This window comes from Bemisia tabaci, chromosome 1 (assembly GCF_918797505.1).
Source record: "Bemisia tabaci chromosome 1, PGI_BMITA_v3".
Classification (NCBI taxonomy): domain Eukaryota; kingdom Metazoa; phylum Arthropoda; class Insecta; order Hemiptera; family Aleyrodidae; genus Bemisia; species Bemisia tabaci.
In genome coordinates this window covers 39,659,357-39,677,773 of record NC_092793.1, presented here as the reverse complement: position 1 = coordinate 39,677,773, position 18,417 = coordinate 39,659,357, and the positions used below count along the sequence as shown (strand labels likewise).

Genomic DNA, 18,417 nt, shown 5'->3' with positions numbered 1-18,417 from the left:
TCATGGCTCATCATTCGAAAAACATTTTTTTCGAAATCTGATGACGGGTACCTAGTGAAGGTGAGTTGCCTTTTGGCATCAAATGACGAGGAAAAAATCCTGGCTCCATAAGACAACACTTTCATTGAAAACATGAGGTTTGAACTTCCAAAATCTCAAATTTTCGTTTTTACCGTGTTTTTTTTAGTGTATTTTCCGAAGAAAATACACTATTGCATTCTCCCATGATGTCGGACCCAGACCCGAGACCTTGTGAAGAGCACCGATCACGGGTCGTAGATCACGAAAATAAATGCCATTCAAATTCATGTGTATATATATATGTATGTATAGATATATGTATGTATGTATGTATTTCCGCCTTTTTAAGATTTTTGAAAAGTTTGAAAAGTGCCCTTTAAGGCAAGGAAAAACAACTGACGTTGTCACAAGTTTGGATGGCATTGTTTCCAAATAAAATTTCGGAAAATTCAACATGGCGGCAAATTTGAGGAAACGCGAATAATGAAAATTCCAGAAACTGTTATCTTTCAAATACCCTCTAGTGTAAGGAAATCAATGGTATCAACTTTTTTTCCTTTATTTGGCCAAGTAAGAGCAATAATTTACTGACTTTAAAGTTGTCAAGCGGGACGCCTTCAATCGTTGGAGTATGCAACATCACATGCACAGGATTAAGTGTGCTGTCAAAAAATGAAGCCGATGTGGAAAAACGCTCCTCCTTTGGGATGCTTTAGTAACGTTCAAGGTCCTCATCCTCAAAAAAGAAGAAAAGAGGAATTAAGCAATTTTTACCCACAAACTTGGTGAGCCAAAAAAAACATGGTATATCCTGATGGGGTAGGGGCGGTTGACATTTTTGACATTTCTCTATCTGAAAATTGAAAACGCAAGAATAATTGTGATTCTCTGATTCCTGGCACTCCAAGTTGGCAAGAAGGATATCTGCTACGCTTTCAATTCCGAAAACGCCGTTCTACTCTTGATTATTATCTGAGTTGAGATTATCTTATTGACAGCCTCAACCTCACGATTTGAGGAACCGATATTTTAGGTAATATCTGATGCAATATCTGATTGGTAACACTATTTACGAATCTGAAATCAGTATGCTAAGTTCTCTTGATCATACTGCGTTCTGATTTAGTTGGCATTTACTATTGTAAGTTTACTATTGTTTGCAGTAAAATGAAGATCACTTTGAAGATTTGACGGAATAACAGAGCATCAGGTATAAAAATTTCCACTTTAAAAAATAATAATAATAAAAAAATTGCTCAATTTTTCTTTTCTTCTTTTTTGAGGATGAGGACCTTGAACATTACTAAAGCATCCCAAAGGAGGAGCGTTTTTTCACATCGGCTTCATTTTTTGACAGCACACATAATCCTGTGCATGTGATGTCGCATACTCCAACGATTGAAGGCGTCCCGCTTGACAACTTTAAAGTCAGTAAATTATTGCTCTTACTTGGCCGAATAAAGGAAAAAAAGTTGATACCATTGATATCCTTAAACTAGAGGGTATTTGAAAGATAACAGTTTCTGGAATTTTCATTATTCGCTTTTCCTCAAATTTGTCGCCATGTTGAATTTTCCGAAATTTTATTTTGAAACAATGCCATCCAAACTTGTGACAACGTCAGTTGTTTTTTTTTGCCTTAAAGGGCACTTTTCAAACTTTTCATTCCAGGTTTGTTTTTGTTTTTTCGGTAATTGGGAGCTCAACGGTGATTTTTTGAAAAGTGGTCAATTTAAAATTTTGACCGGCTGTAACTTTTGAACGAGTGAACCGATTTTAATTTTATTTGCGTCATTTTTCTTGTCTTTTTAAGTTCTTTTCAACCATGTCTAAAGAAATGGGGGTTGCTATTTGAATTTTGAAAGTTGCCTCCCCCTTGGGGCCCCCGAGGGGGGTCCACCAAGAAAAACCCCCCATCGAAAAATTTCCCCCTCTGGATGATGAAGAATGCCACAAACCACGAGCTTCTATCTTTTTTTGTTCAAAAATTATACCCACTTTTCAGTTACTTTACGGACACCCGGTATACAAATGGCAACAGCTTATTTTCGTCAGCTCCGAAAACTCAGATCGCTATCGGTAAGAACGCTCTTATCGTAACTTTTTCTTGACGGAACTGTTTCGGTAGCTTACTGACAACCAATAGAACAGCCCTAGATTGATCTATTTAATCGCAAAATCCTTCATATCAGGATCCATTGAATTGCCAAACAGCAGACCCAGGCTTCCTCAAACTGTTGAATGAGCATCATTTAGAGTGTAACCTTTAATCTTGCACTTTGACCATTTCTTTGCAATAGTGCCTTTTTAATGTGTTTGCTCGTTATCTCAAAGTCTCTTTTGTTTTCTTTGTTATAACTATGTCATCTTTTTGAGTACCAAATCATTATAATATGTATATGTTTCGCTGAGGAATAAATAAAGGGGGGGGGGGAGGGAAAAAATTATATCAGGATACATGAAATCAAGGCTCTACTGTGTGGATTTTTGTTTTACAGGCCGTCCAACTGAAATACCTGAATCAGAAGTGTACATTTGTGAGTCTCTGTATGATGAAGTCAAGCGGCAAGTAAGAGAATTACCAGATCAAGGAATGAAGAAGTACACTCATTCTCCGCAAGTTTATCAAGATGAAATTTACTTCTTCCGTCGTTTGATCAATCCTCCAAAGGTTCGTTCCGCTTTCAATTGTAAAATTGATATCAACATCGGAGATAGATTTGTATGCTAACTTTGCCTTGATATTCCACTTCTCATGACTCTGTTTACTATGGTCTGTAATAGTGCATCGCAAGTTTGATTCTTTAAAGTCCAATTCCAGTTTTCTCATCATCAGGAGCATTAAGAAAACCATTCATGTCAAATGCACATTATTTAGCGTGTGTTTGGGAACAAAATGCTGTCCCTTTCTAAATATGAAGTACTTGTAAATTGAAGAATTGGTAATGAAAAGCACAGATAATTTGAAGCTTCTCTAAAAAGTAATTTTTTAAGTGGGAAATACGGTAAACAATATGGTAATATGGATTAAGTACTGAAAGGGCAAGACATATCAAGGATGAGGTACTAAGAGCCATTTTGGTCTAATGTTCTTAAGAGGAATCTGATCGTCGTGAATCTTGTTCCTCCTTGTAGGTCGGTGCCGAAAACCCTCAACCATCTCCGCAGACGGTTATTCAGTCACCGCAAGAGATGAAACAACCAAGGTTCCAGCCTAACTTCGAGTCTGTAAATGTAAGTACAAATGAGAAAAAAACACCAAGAAGTGGCCATGAAACGAGGTGGAAAAATGGAACTGGGTCTACACCATTTCGCGGGGCAAACGAAGCCGAGACATTCCAAAAATTATAATTAGAGTCCAAAATAATTTTTTTAAATTCTAATGAGTACCAGTACAATACATTTTTTAAAAAATTTAATTGTAATTTATTTTTTTATATATCTAATTATAATTTTTGGAATTTCTCGGCTTCGTCTTCCCCGTGAAATGGTATGGACCCAGCACCATTTCTCCACCTTGTAAGTACAAGTAATTTGTTTGTGATATTTTTGCCCGGAGCCCGTGTTAAGAGGGACAATAAGTATACTTTGCCCCTTGATTTCTTCTTACTGCCTCTGAATTGACTTCTTACAAGTTTGATTTTTATTAGTCGATCCTTTAAACATGTGTATTTTTAGAGGCTCTCCTCAGAACCGCATGAAAAGTGTATCATCTATTCTTGGCGCAATCAAGTTAGTCAAAACTTGTAGAAAAATTTTTACAGATCTCTGGGGAAGGCTTCAGTCAGGCATCATCCAGTAGAAAGAGCAGTACTCTTTTGGTGACCAGAATGGCGCAGAAACTGATACTCTTCTGAAAAGCAAAATATTCTAAACTAAGGGGCTACGTCTCCTGTCCGCTACGCGGCCCTTTTTTGTTGCCGCAGCGTTAATAAAATTCATATTTTCATGGTAAAATTTGTTAAACAAATCTCGGCAAAACTTTCATGACTGAAGTAGTAAGAGCCTAATAGACTATCAATGCTGTCCTAATTCTCCTTTAGTTTCATTTTTTTAATTTATCCATTTATATATTTTCTTTTTATTTTCTTTTGTTTCCGATTTATATCTTTGCGTCTTTCTCGTTTAGCTTCTTATCATTATTGGTTTTATTTTTCCCGTAAAAAAATATGTTATTAGGAATATTTTCCTTTTAGGAAGGAAATGATTTTTGTTTTTGATAAAAAAGAAGAAAAATTTGAAGTCAAAAGGATGCGTTTCACAATGATTGATCAATGAATCATTGCAGTGAAACAACGTCAGATGATTTACAGGTTTTAATAATTAAGATTCTATGTCAGGATTCGAATCTGCATATCAGGACAGCATGGAAGCGCATCTGACGCCTTAGACGACTCGGCCATCACCATGGCTGATTATTAATCTGATGAATCTTCTGTTCATAGATTAGAGCTAATGCTCAGACTACATGGCTACTGCGCAACCTTCTGCCCATAGAGGCAGCAGTAGCGGAGCAGTCTGTGAATTCGCTCACTTCTGTAACGTGATCGTGAAAAAACCTGGGCCTTATTTCCAAAATCTGATCATAGCGGGCTCATCTAGGGCCTATCACCTGTCAAAACTCGCAAAAATCATGGAAATCGGCTCTGTAGAACGCTCAAACGAACTATGACAAAAAATATAAATTTACATTGTTTAAATGGGAGAATTCGCAACTTTATCACGTAATATAAGAAAACCAGGGTCATATTTTGAAAATCTGGATAGAGCGGGTTCATCTAGAGACAATTGCCCGTGGATAGCCGCATAAATCATGAAAATCGGCTTAGTAGAACGCTGGAACTAAGCGTTACCAGTCACGCAAAATTAGGAGGCCTCTCAGCTTATAGTATTGATTTTCGGAAACTTCTATCTTTCTCAAGGAATGCTTAATTTTTACAAGAAAATCAACTCACGATCAGTGTTCTGGTTCAGATTTTGCAAACCATCTCTTTGGTTGGGAACAAAATACATGGTAAATTGTGGATGCATTTAAATTGAACAGCTAAGTCTGTAGGAAAATTCACACTATGAACCAATTAATAGCAGTGAAAGGACCTAAAAGATTGCAGTATGTTGGAATTTTTTCAGCCAACGTGCGTTAAAAATCAGCATAAAGCTGAAAATCTCAATGCAGAGGGAAAAAGCTCACACACAACACAATTTTCCCTCAAAGAGATACGATGTTTGGTGCAACACTAGTAACGACCATTCAGGAAGGTAACTGCAGACCAGAGACCGCAATAGCTCATATCCGGGTTGCCTCGGCCTCAGATATCAAGAGGCGACTGTACCGGGAATTCCTTCAGTATTGAAATCTGGACGGGAATCGGAACGAGTAACGCGCTGTCAACCCCTCCGGAGGCGTGAGGGGATGTGAAACACGTGCGGTTAAAATCAGGACCTTGGATCGGTCTTTTTTCTGATGAAAGTGAAATCTTGAGTTAACTATCCACAGATGGAGCATTCGCTCTAAATCAGTGATTTAGAGTTGATTCAACGGCCGGCAAGAATTCACTCAACCTCCGCGATTTCAAAGTCTTGTCCAGGACCGAGGGATGGTGGCTCTGGTTCGGCCACATCTTCTCGCATTTCGTTTTCGTCCATCAGACTGAAATGATGCATGAGTGCAATGGCATTTACTTTTTCTACGTCATACTACCACTCCTTTTCAAATTTCCTCAACTGTTTATGCCAGCTCATTTTTTTCATATATTTAACACAATAGGTACCTTATAATTATTATATCGATGGCTCAAGTCTGCAACAATGTATCTTGTTTGCGGTGTCTGAAATTCTCCGCCTCTATGATATTTTTTAAAGGAGAATAAATTGACATCATCCCTTGAAGTTTTTGCAGAATTTTCTTCACACAAAGATGAAAAATCATGGCAGTTTTAAGGAATTGCCGATGAGTAGTTTTCTGTATAAAAATAAAGTATTACAGGAAGTTTGCGACGTCGCAAACCTAGTTATGTGATTGCCGACTTACATTGTTGATATGTTATGAAAAATCACGATCGTGAAACGGGTTTAATGCAGGGAACGGAAAAATATCTTGAGGCTTATCTACTTTTAAAGAAAATTACTTAAATATTATTTGACAACATGACATTGCTTTATTTTAAACAAATCTTTTGATTCCTAATTAGTTAATCAACAAAAAATTGCTCTCAGTCGCTTTAACCATAAAATCAATGCTCAATGATCATGATGCATTTTTTTTTATTATTTACCTGTCGCCTTTACAGCGCGCCCGGGCGCTCTGCTACACCTAATTGCCAGCCTTGTCTATCGGGACAGAGGTCATCTGGTAAATAGCTCCTTGTGATTTCATTTTGAATGCTACGTATCCAAGATTTTGCTGAGCGTCTTCTATACATTTTCTTCTAAGAGGAAACCATTTTATATAAAACCTCCGCAGGCAGTCTGTCATCCACCATCAGCCAAGTATGACCATACCAGATAAGCTGATTTTTTTACCTGTAAAAAACTGAACATTTAAATCTTCCGTTATTTAATTAATAGAGGAGGGTGTAAATTCGAATAAATGCAACTTTCCCCATTCCTATCACGAAAACCTAGGCAGATGTTAGATATCGCCTGCAAAATCAGGCGTATGCAACCCGGCCCTTCGAAAAGTTAAAATAGTTGCATGTTGGGTTCGAACCCAACTTTGTGTGTATATTCATCGATTGTTTTACGCTTCTCGCAATATGCAAGTACCGAGTGTATCTTTCGAAAAGGCATCTCAGTTGGTTTATATCCTGTTATTTTGTTTGTAATGATTTTCCTTTTTAACTGAGAAACCTACAGGAAGTTAGGATACGGGATATTCCTGGATATTTTCAATCCAAAGAGAGGAAAGGAAATGAATTTGAAAAACTGAAAATTGAGTTACTTTATTTATTTATTTCTTTCTTTCTTTCTTTCTTTCTTTCTTTCTTTCACTTTCAACGGGACAAGTCCCAATTACATAACACTTAAATAAAAACGAAGGCAACAAAACGGGCAAAGAGAGAGTGACTAATAAATAACTAGAACTCGTTCTTTCACCAAAGACTTAAAATTTGAGATACTTAGGCTGTAAAATTGGATCCATTCCATACAGCTATTTGTAAAATCTGAAATTCTGGGAATAACAGATCTATGCTTCCAGATGACAATATGTGAGGGGATAACAAATAGACAATTTAAATTTCGCAAAGATCTCGGAGGAACATGGAAATGAATGTAGCTAAGAGGAGTAGGAGAATCAATAAAATTATTAACAAATTTAAACAAAAACATGAGATCATAATAACGCCACATAAAGACTAGGGAGCATAAGTTCAGATGTTTAGCAATATCTCCATAAAAATGATCATGGATTCCTAAGGGGCTATTAGTGCGATAGGATGCAAACTTTAAAAAACTGTGTCGAACTTTTTCAAGTTTACAAATGTTATGGGAAGTATGAGGGAACCAAATAGGAGAAGCATAAGTTAAAATTGGTAGCACTAAAAACTTAAACAAAGTGAGAAGAGACTGAACATCCTGGAAAGGCGAGGCAGCTCTTCTAAAAAAATAGAATTTTCTAAAAGCTTTACCAAAAATCAATCAACATGGTCATTAAAAAGTAACTTAGGATCAAAAATAACTCCCAAGATCTTTCACATTATCAAGATGGGAAATGGCTTCATTATTAATATGATAGGAATAAGTCTCAAAGAGAGGTGACCCTCTACAGAACACCGTGAAGCCACATTTACCAATATTAAAGGACAAACCATTTATAAGGAACCAAAGTGTAACACTAATAATATCTGACTGAATGAAATAAAAGTCTTGTAGGGAAAGAACTGATCTATAAAGCTTAAAGTCATCAGCAAAAAGCAAAATTTTACAAAATCGAATAACAAAACCAACATCATTGATGTATACTATAAATAAAAGAGCACTCATATGAGATCCTGCCCCAACGCCAGAAGGAGCAAGAAATTCATTAGAAAGAAAGTTGTTGATCTTGACATGCTGTCTTCTGTCTGTTAGAGCAGAGCGGAACCAATCCAAAATATAACCCATCAGACCATAAGCTTTTAATTTGAAAAGAAGCCTTCGGACATTGACAGTGTCAAACGCTTTACATAGATCAGTATAAATTACATGAGTTTTATGGCCTTGGGCAAAATTATCAGTAATATAATCTACTAGCACTGCCAAGTTAGAAACAGTAGAACGCTTTGGCACGAAACCGTGTTGTTCTTGGATGATGTAAGGAAATGAGTAAGAAGAGACTTTCTTATATATAAGAGAATCCAATAATTTAGCTAAAACATTTTGGACACAGATAGGTCTATAATTTCTAACATCAGATTTATCACCCGAATTTTTATAAAAAGGAACAACATGGCTTTGACGCCAACCAGAAGGAAATGAACCTGTGCGCAGTGACTCATTGAATAAGAAGTAAAAAGGGAATAATATAGTTTCAGAACATGACTTGACATAAAAAGGGTGTAGCCCATTAGGACCAGCAGATGCATCAACTTTAATTGATTTCAACTTTTTTAATTAATTTTCCCATTAATTTTTTAATGGATCGAGAGATCGAGATAGCACTTATTGAGAGAGCCTAAAATGTTAGTTCCAAAAAATTAAAAAAAAATCAGAAAATGATGTCCAATTGTTCAATCCTCTTCCCATAACCATACCATTGTGCTTTCAATTTGTTTGTTGCATTAAGTTTCTTCATGCTTTCTCGATAATTCTCATCAGACACTAATCCCCGTAAGTTGGGCCTCGACAATTCTCATTAGACACTAATCCCTGTAAGTTGGGCCGCAAAGCAGCCAAAAGGCGGACCCTCTAGTATTCTGCCGAGTTAGCGAAGAGAGCAGTAACTGCAAAAATGAAATTTTGATAGAACGGGCTCAGAAGCGTCTGACCGGAAAATTGTATTGATAGAGGGCCTCCGTCCTTGATCAAAGTGCCACCAATCATCTGAAAGACTCTTAGAAATTGTTTGGATGATTAAAAATTAACCGAAATTATTTCAAATACATAAAAAGGGCTTTATTCATTTTCATGTTTAGCTAGTGTTAGGCAAAAAAACCGTAAGTGCTATCTTCTGCATGCTTTCGTGGTTACGTTTCGGACACACAACAAACACATTTTCTGGTTAGAATTGGCAGAAGAGGGCGGCTTTTTACTTGGAAGCACTGCAGTCTCTGCTGCAGACGCGTTTCTGCCTTATTAAGTCAATCCTAAGTGCAGTGCAGCTTCCTGAATTTCCTGCTACCAAGCTCGGAGAGGTCGTGAAAACCAGCCGGAGACTTGAACAAGCAGTCGCAGGGGGCAAGTAAACTTGTGCCATCTAGTGAGTGATTATCTAAACAGCTCTGCCATGGCCTTGGCAAGGTAGTTTCACACCAAACCGAGCTTAGTAGCAGAAAATTCAGGAGGTTGCACTGCACTGAGGATTGGCTTAATAAGGCCGAAACGCGTCTGCAGTTGCCTTCCTGAATGGTCGTCACTAGTGTCGCACCAAACAGCGTATCTCTTTGAGGGAAAATTGTGTTTTGTGTGTGAGCTTTTTCTCTCTGTATTGAGATTTTCAGCTTTATGCTGATTTTTAATGCATGTTGGCTAATAAAATTCCAACATACTGTCTTACGACCCATGTGTCCATTGCAATCAGTTTGTGTTAAAGATTACAGGACTGAGCACTTTACTGTCTTGTAGAATGGTCATCTTGAAGTGAAAACTTCTGGGACTGCTTACTGTGCGTGTCTTCAGAATATCATTTCCCAATATCTGCCGTAAGAACTTATAATATTAGGAAAACCTTCGGCAATCTTACTCTTTAATTTTCTAGCTGAAAGAACAGATGAATTGCCTGGGACTGTTTTGCGACTGCTGCTGCTTCATCGCATTGGGTGCAGAGTGAGGAAGTACCTCAGTCCCCACTGTGTCTTTTGGTATTACGTATGGACTAAGAGTTACCCTTTGTGTAGTAGGGATCGAAGATGGGCTATCTATTGGGGGGCAAGGGGGGGGGATTAGCTAGCGTGGGGTGTTTCTTATTTTTTAAATTTTCGAATTCGAAGGAGGTCCTGGTCTTTAAAGTTGATGTGTGGATACATTAGAAGCCTCGTACAGGGAAAAAATTTGAAACGATTTTTACCCGGTGCTTGAACGACTTAAGTGACACAAGTTGAAATTTGAGATTTTTAGATAAAATAACACTGTTTTCCCATGGCAAACGCCGAGTTACGGGTCTTGAGGGCGAAAATTTCGTCCGTTTGGTCGTATCTGCAACGGAAAAGCCGCAAAACACCCGAGAAAGGCGCGCGCAACGAGAGACTAGGAGCAAAATGGGCGCGCCGCGCTGTAGCGCAACGCGCGCGCGTCCTCTGCACTGCCCAAGCGACATGCCGCACGCACGCACTAAGCTTACGCGGGCCCGAAAGTTCCCGTCCGTTGCAATGTATCATTACGAATTGACCTGGATACACTTTAACATTAAAAAACAGTTGAAATGTATAAATACATCAAAAAGACAAATTTTCTTTGTAAAATATTGGCGATATGTAGGAAAATCAATTTCAACAAATTAAACAGTTCAAAGTTAATAAACCAAGTCAAATAATCCACAGTTTACTTAAAGGCCTAGAGTCTTAAAATGGTTGACAGACTATTTTTATTATTTTTATATGGTTTTATTGACTTTGGCTGTGACTTGTAAGAGCCCTAGTAGCCAAAATATTCTTTTTAATACTTATCGAAATAGCAATTTAGTATTTATACAAATAGCTATGAAATAGGGTAGAAAATAGCTAAAATTAGTTAAAAAATATCCTATCTAAATACCCTATGTAGTGTCCTTTTTTTCAACTATATATACCCTATTTTATAGCTTTCTCGATAGCTATAAAATAGGTATCTGAATAGCTATGTAATAGGTATATGGACACCTATTGAAAAGGTATTTAAAAGGTATTTTACTTTTGAAAAAGAACCAAAATTGAGACCTTGAAAACCATAAAGTGGTAAGTGCATTGATACGTTGCCAAGATTGTGCAACTGTATACGATAAATGCAGCAAATCAAAACCATGTAGAGGTGAAACTCTTTTAGCAAAAATTCCCTGGGCTATGCTGATTTTTTTTTTTGCATTAAGGTTTGCAATTCTATATGATTTTGGTTTGCAAAAAATAAAGTTGCTCTATCATAGGAGCGTTGCAATGTACTTATCATCTTATGGTTCTTAAGGCTGCAACTAACAATAGTGCGAAAATTCATTAACATGTTTAAGAAAATATACAATAAAAAAAAACCTAGTAGGTACATAGCTATAAAATACATATTTTCAAACATAAATTTTAAACCAAGATAAATGCGCATGGAATAGCTACAAAATAGCTATAAAATATGCCATCTGTACGATACCATATAAAATAAGAAAATAAATAGCTATAAAATAGCCTATCTGGCCGATACCTATTCGATAATCCTATTTTGGCTATTAGGGAGATCATTAAAATGCAGCTCTTGTTTATATCGGGAGTTGGCACTACAAGTATTGATTCCTTTGTAAAACTTCGCGTGAGATAGGATGGTTTCACTGGTTTTCTCTGAAACAAACCCTAAAACTAAAAAAAAACTCTCAAAGTTAAGGCCGTATTGAAGAAGATATCCCCGCTTTCCTGAGAGTCCACCTTCGCAATAAGCCAAATTTTCTATGCTAAGATATAAGGAGCAAATTGACGGCGTAAGTTTGCAATCACATATCTCAATTGCGGTGTCTGATTATCTCCGTTTCTATGTTATTTTTTAAGGAGAACAAACTGACACCATTCTTTGAAGTTTATGCAGACTTTTCTTCTCACATGGAAGAAAAAGCACGGCAGTTTTAAAGCATTGCCGTTGAGTAGTTTTCCGTTTGAAAAATAAAGTATGACAGGAAGTCTGCGACTTTGCAAACCGAGTCGTGTGACTGCCGACTCACACCGTCGAAATGAATCCGCAAGATTGCGGTCAAAACTGAAAACACGTGTTTTTAGCTTTGGAAACCCCAAACAAAGTGGCTACCCTTTCAATGTATATTATTCGCTCTCAGCATGGAGAGTTTGGCTTGATACAGAGGTAGGATAGCGTGGAATATCCCCTCTATTACGGCATCAACTTTCACAGCTTTTTTCAGTTTTGGAAATGGTCTTGGAGGAAATTGATAAAACCATCGTATTTCCCGCGGAATAGTGCGTAATAATCAGTACTTAAATCACTAACTCCTAACACAAGCAAGATCTCCATTCTGATCTCCTGTTGTGTGTGGACATCACAATTAATTTTGCGCTCAGCATGATCATTAACAACTTTTATGACTTAACTCCTTTTTTTACCTCAAGATATTCGGAAGTAAATAACCATTGGGCTGGGCAAGAGTCTAGAAATGAAAATGGCAAATCCATGATATTGAAAAAAAAGGCTAGAATGTTGGTTGGGGAGAAGCCTGGACTTATCGGGCATTTTTCAGCGTAGGTACACATTGAGGAGGACATATCGACGGTGTGAGTCGGCAATCACATAACTCATTTGCGGTGTCCTAAAAACCTCCGCCTATATGTTATTTTTTAAAAAGAGAACAAATTTACACCATTCCTTGAAGTTTTTGCAGAAATTTTTTTTGCACCGAGAAGAAAAATCACGGCAGTTTTAAAGAATTGCCGTTGAGTAGTTTTCCGTTTAAAAAAATGAGGTATGACAGGAAGTCTGCAACGTCGCAAACCGAGTTATGTGATTGCCGACTTGCACCGTCGATATGTTATATTGGGGCCGCGAAAAATGACCCAGAGGTCATCGTAGACCTCAAGAAGTTTCGCAGCTTTAACCAGAGTACCTACAGCAGCTAGTGTTGTGCTCCGTAATTTATCCAGCCACGTATGGTACCTCTGTAGTAAAAATTTGATTCCCTTGGCATTATTTGAAGAGAGACTCATACATTGAACACTAAGAGAGTCTTTGTTCACAACATGAGACACAATGTAGGGTTTGCCGAATCCACCTGTCCGGCAGAGCGTACAATTTAACTAATGTCTAGTGTATTATTTGAAGAAAATTATTTTAATGATCTCTTACAAGTCACAGCCAAAGTCAATAAAACCATATAAAAATAATAAAAATAGTCTGTCAACCATTTTAAGACTCTAGGCCTTTAAGTAAACTGTGGATTATTTGACTTGGTTTATTAACTTTGAACTGTTTAATTTGTTGAAATTGATTTTCCTACATATAGCCAATATTTTACAAAGAAAATTTGTCTTTTTGATGTATTTATACATTTCAACTGTTTTTTAATGTTGAAGTGTATCCAGGTCAATTCGTAATGATACATTGCAACGGACGGGAACTTTCGGGCCCGCGTAAGCCTAGTGCGTGCGTGCGGCATGTCGCTTAGGCAGTGCGGAGGATGCGCGCGCGTTGCGCTACGGCGCGGCGCGCCCATTTTGCTCCTAGTCTCTCGTTGCGCGCGCCTTTCTCGGGTGTTTTGCGGCTTTAGCGTTGCAGATACGACCAAACGGACGAAATTTTCGCCCTCAAGACCCGTAACTCGGCGTTTGCCATGGGAAAACGGTGTTATTTTATCTAAAAATCTCAAATTTCAACTTGTGTCACTTAAGTCGTTCAAGCACCGCGTAAAAATCGTTTTAAATTTTTTTCCCTGTTCGAGGCTTCTAATGTATCCACACATCAACTTTTAAGACCAGCACCTCCTTCGAATTCGAAAATTTAAAAAATAAGAAACACCCTACACGGTGCGTTTTAAACAATTTTAATGCGGTCAACATACCACCCGCGATTTTTTTGCGGAAATGTCAACTAGAAGGCCTACTGATTGAGGAACAACAAACCGCGAAATCTGTGATGGGGCCGTTTTTGAGAAAATGCGATTTTTCGCTTTTTTGGCGGGAATTTCGGGTCAAGGCGCTGGAAAAGTCAAGTTAGGCTGTTTTTGTAGTTCGTAAATGCATATCCTATACATTTTGAGTCAATCAAGTGCCAGTAGATAGCTACTCGTGCATATTGCCCAAAATTCATATCCTCAAATCCACCACTTTTGGGTTTTTGGGGGGTTAGTCAAGGAGAAATCCGAAAAAAAGAGGGTTAACCCGGAACAAATTGCTTAACAAACTTTTCCTACGTAAACTTCTTCAGTAGGTCCTATTGAACAACATACCAAAAGTTTACCACGGTTCGCTCCCGGAACACCCCCCCCCCCCATTTGCCTAAAATTCAAATTGGCGGCCATAATAGTAAAATAGAATCAACCTGACGTTTCATAAACTACCCTGAGTCAGACTAATTCAGGCTGATATCAATCTGACTCAGGGTAGTTTATGAAACATACCCTGACGTCAGGTTGATTCTATTTTACCATGGATGTCACGTAAACATTTCAAAAATTTACCCTCCTGCCTTTCAAAGCTGGCCGCCATCTTGGCATTTGGAGCAATCCCTTTGACTTGAGGGCTTTTATGACTCCATAAATGAAATCTACGACCAAAATTACATAAGAAATGATACCTCACTTGCCTTATCACGCGAACTTTTTAAAAATCCACCCTCTTGACTTTCAAAATTGGCTGCCATCTTTGATTTGGGGTACCCCCTTTTGATCAAGGGACTTTTTTGACTTCATATTTGAAATCTACGACCAAAATTACGTAGGAATTGACACCTCACATGACACTGTATGCGTATTTTTAAAAAAATCGAACTCCCAAAGGCCTTATTATGGCCGCCAATTTGAATTTTAGGCAATTGGGGGGGGGGGGGGTGTTCCGGGAGCGAACCGTGGTAAACTTTTGGTATGTTGTTCAATAGGACCTACTGAAGAAGTTTACGTAGGAAAAGTTTGTTAAGCAATTTGTTCCGGGTTAACCCTCTTTTTTTCGGATTTCTCCTTGACTAACCCCCCAAAAACCCAAAAGTGGTGGATTTGAGGATATGAATTTTGGGCAATATGCACGAGTAGCTATCTACTGGCACTTGATTGACTCAAAATGTATAGGATATGCATTTACGAACTACAAAAACAGCCTAACTTGACTTTTCCAGCGCCTTGACCCGAAATTCCCGCCAAAAAAGCGAAAAATCGCATTTTCTCAAAAACGGCCCCATCACAGATTTCGCGAATTGTTGTTCCTCAATCAGTAGGCCTTCTAGTTGACATTTCCGCAAAAAAATCGCGGGTGGTATGTTGACCGCATTAAAATTGTTTAAAACGCACCGTGCGTAAGCTAGCGCCTGGGCTCCCCTCATAAGACAAAAATACTGATAAGACCGATCCTTTAAACTTGACTTTTTAAGTAATGAATGAGTGTCACAATTCATCATACAGCCGATGGAATTGGCCAGGTCTTGTGTATTCTTCCAGACAACCTACAAAGCCGCTGGTTTTGCTCCAGTGTTGGTTTCAATGGAGCTATATGACTCCTAAAATCTTTCTCCGTAATAATAAATGATGCTTGATTTTTCAGAATTCACCATCACCATTAGTCCAACCAAAATCAGAACCGGATCTGATGATGGAAGATTCATTGGATGGAGGTCCTCCATCTGTTGGATCAGTTGATACACCGGCTCCTGTCACTCCTGGACCAACATCGACTCCTATCTCAACTAAAAAGGTCATTTGCAAGTCTTTCCCTTTGGTACATAACTTAATATATGCTCTTTTTTCCTCTAACCAATCAATGACAAACATTTTAAATTTCAGACAGTCAATGACAAGTTACAGCATATAAAGTTATAAATTTTCTTCAGCTGTTTAAGCTCAAGTTGGCAGATTGATAACAAGATTACGTACCAAGAGACACAATTACGAGATTATTACGTAAGGAGATTATGAACCTTTTCTCTTTATATTTCGTTAAAGTCATCAAAAAACATTGTTAATGAAAAATGGTTCAAAAATTCGAAGTTGCTACTATAATGAGCTTGTTAACCTGTTTCTAATTCTTGCATTTTCAGAAACTGCATTGTCTCCTGATCACGCAGTAATTTTTTCAGATTTTTTCGAGCCGTTTTTCCCTCCGAAATCGACTTTTGAAGTTCAAAATTTTAAAATGCCGCGTTTGCCCGCGCTTTAGCGGCAATTCAATATGGCGCCGGAATTACCCCCTAGCTTTCTTGCCACACATTCGACCGGGCGCCGTCAGCGGGACCTCTACGCGTTCGAATATCGAGGCTAATCAAAACAACCAACTGGCTGTTATCAATTTCATCTTTTGACAAAGATTTCTCTAGTTTTTGGCATATTTTATGAACTGTTATTCGTTCAACTAAAATATCTAGCCCTGCTTTACGAATATCTCGACCTGCAATCTCCTTGAAACGTTGGGAAATCCGGAAATAGCTTCCAAAACTGTGTTAGTTATATGTGTGTGTCGGCCTATCACTTAAGTATCTAAAGGCTTGGTTTTTCAGTTGAAATCACCGTGTTTTCGGTGTTGGGGTTAACATTGCACACGATTTTTACAGTGTTTGTGTTAGTCAAAATATACTTATAAGTGTTCTTCTAATGATACATTTTCTGCGGTCATACATAGATTCTTGCACTTGCAACGATTGGGTAATCAAACAATCTTCACATTGGACGGGCTTTATGCTGCTAGAACATCTGATACCAAGCACTTACTCTAAGATTTTTCCTCCTTTCTTGCGAGTGTTAAAGTCAGTAATCTGTATATTTGCTCATTAAGTACTTCTACTTGTATATCCACATATTCTTTCCTTTGCTGTTGTGAATACTTCCTCATGACCAACTCCCTTTGAAGTCTGATAGTGTAGTAAATTATGCTTCAGTCATCTGAGCATTTATTTACTAAAAAATCAGTTCAAAGGAATTTTCTTCGACATGGATCTCCACTCTACCCTGGAACTGTGTGTGCCGGCACCAACCAACAGACCCTTCGGCAAAAGCCGTTAAATCCTGAAATTGAAAGGTACGTACCAATAATGTTCAAACTAGAACAGAAGTAAATTTGCTCCAACGTGCACATGACTTGTTTTAAATTCTTTGGAACATATGTAGTTTTCTCATAAAAAATGTTTGCGGTTTGCAATGAATGTAATATCCAGTAATTGAAAATCACAAAAAATGTAGCAAGTGTTATTTCGAAGGCACACCAAGGTATTCTCTTATCACTGGATTGACATGGAAACCTGAGGTCTCCATTTCACAGCAGAAATGTCTAGGTACTGATCAAATTATAAGTCGAAGAAAATTTGTCTAGATTTTCCTTCAGTACACCCATGGAAACCCTTAAAATCAATTATGCGCAGATGGATGCGCTAGACTCCAGCCAACAAATTCATGTGATAGCAATATTTTGAAGTGGATGCCTCCAGTTGGTAGATTTTCTCACCTCATTTTACTGTCACCATTATCTTTTTTTGTCTCAGTCTTTAAACTCAGTTGCTTTTCCATAGTGATATTTCAATGATAAAGAGCCTTATGTATTTCATTTCAATAAATAATTTGCAAGAAAGAGGGAAGAACAACTACGAGGATTGTCCAGAGATGAGTTTACCTACCTGTTCAATATCTCCTAAACTGAGATAGGTACTTCGAGAAAATCTGTAATAAACTTTAGAAAAGCCACCACTCTGGGTTCTCTAACGCGCCATAGATTTTTAAATTTGGCTTGATAGAACTCTAGAAAAGTGGCTTTTTCTGAATCCACCTCCTCTCCGCACAGGTCCAAAATTTTACAGAGCCTCATTCGCAAATGAGCCACTGTGTCTATCACTAATTTTGAACCCGTGCGGAGAGGAGGTGGGTTCAGAAAATCCCACTTTTCTAGAGTTCTATCAAGCCAAATTTAAAAATCTACAGCGTATTAGAGAACCAGGGTAGTGACTTTTCAAAGCTTATTACAGATTGTCTCTACCTATCTTCGTTTAGGAAGTATTTAACAGGTAAACTTACTTTCTGGAAGACTCTTACTATCCGCTATTAGAAACCATACACTTAGGTAATCGAAATTGAGAAGGGAACTTACAAAGTAGTTAGCTACTCACCTTTCATCTTCAGGATTTTTAATAACATCCATTTATTCAGAGTCAGGGCATGCATCTTCACAAAATTTGTATGTAGTTCCATGTCGAAGAATGTAACTTAAAGCTGACTTTCTGGTAAAACGCTCAGCATAGTGAGCCATTACTTACCAAAAAAAAATCAGGTTCAAAGTGAATCAAAGTCATGTGTAGGATGTGATTACGTAGAAAATGAGTGGATGAGAAATTGAGATTAAATCACGGATGTTATATCTCGCATTGAGACAAACTATCAAAGAATGGCACACACTAGCA

At 37.8% G+C, this 18,417-nt stretch overlaps 1 protein-coding gene across 11 annotated transcripts in view; it reads left to right on the top strand.

Annotated features, from left to right (window-relative positions):
• Positions 1-18,417, top strand: part of polybromo (protein) — a 157,153-nt gene that overhangs the window by 82,459 nt on the left and 56,277 nt on the right. For 10 of the 11 annotated variants that reach the window (XR_002009355.2, XR_002009358.2, XR_011899929.1 and 7 more), the window contains exons 22-24: positions 2,520-2,692; positions 3,157-3,255; positions 15,582-15,755. Coding sequence is in view for 8 of the 11 variants with exons in the window: in XM_019050591.2 (XP_018906136.2) it covers positions 2,520-2,692; positions 3,157-3,255; positions 15,582-15,755 (446 nt within the window). In the remaining 3 variants the exon portion in view is untranslated. The remainder of the gene's footprint in view (positions 1-2,519; positions 2,693-3,156; positions 3,256-15,581; positions 15,756-18,417) is intronic. The other variant, XM_019050589.2, reaches the window with a different exon arrangement.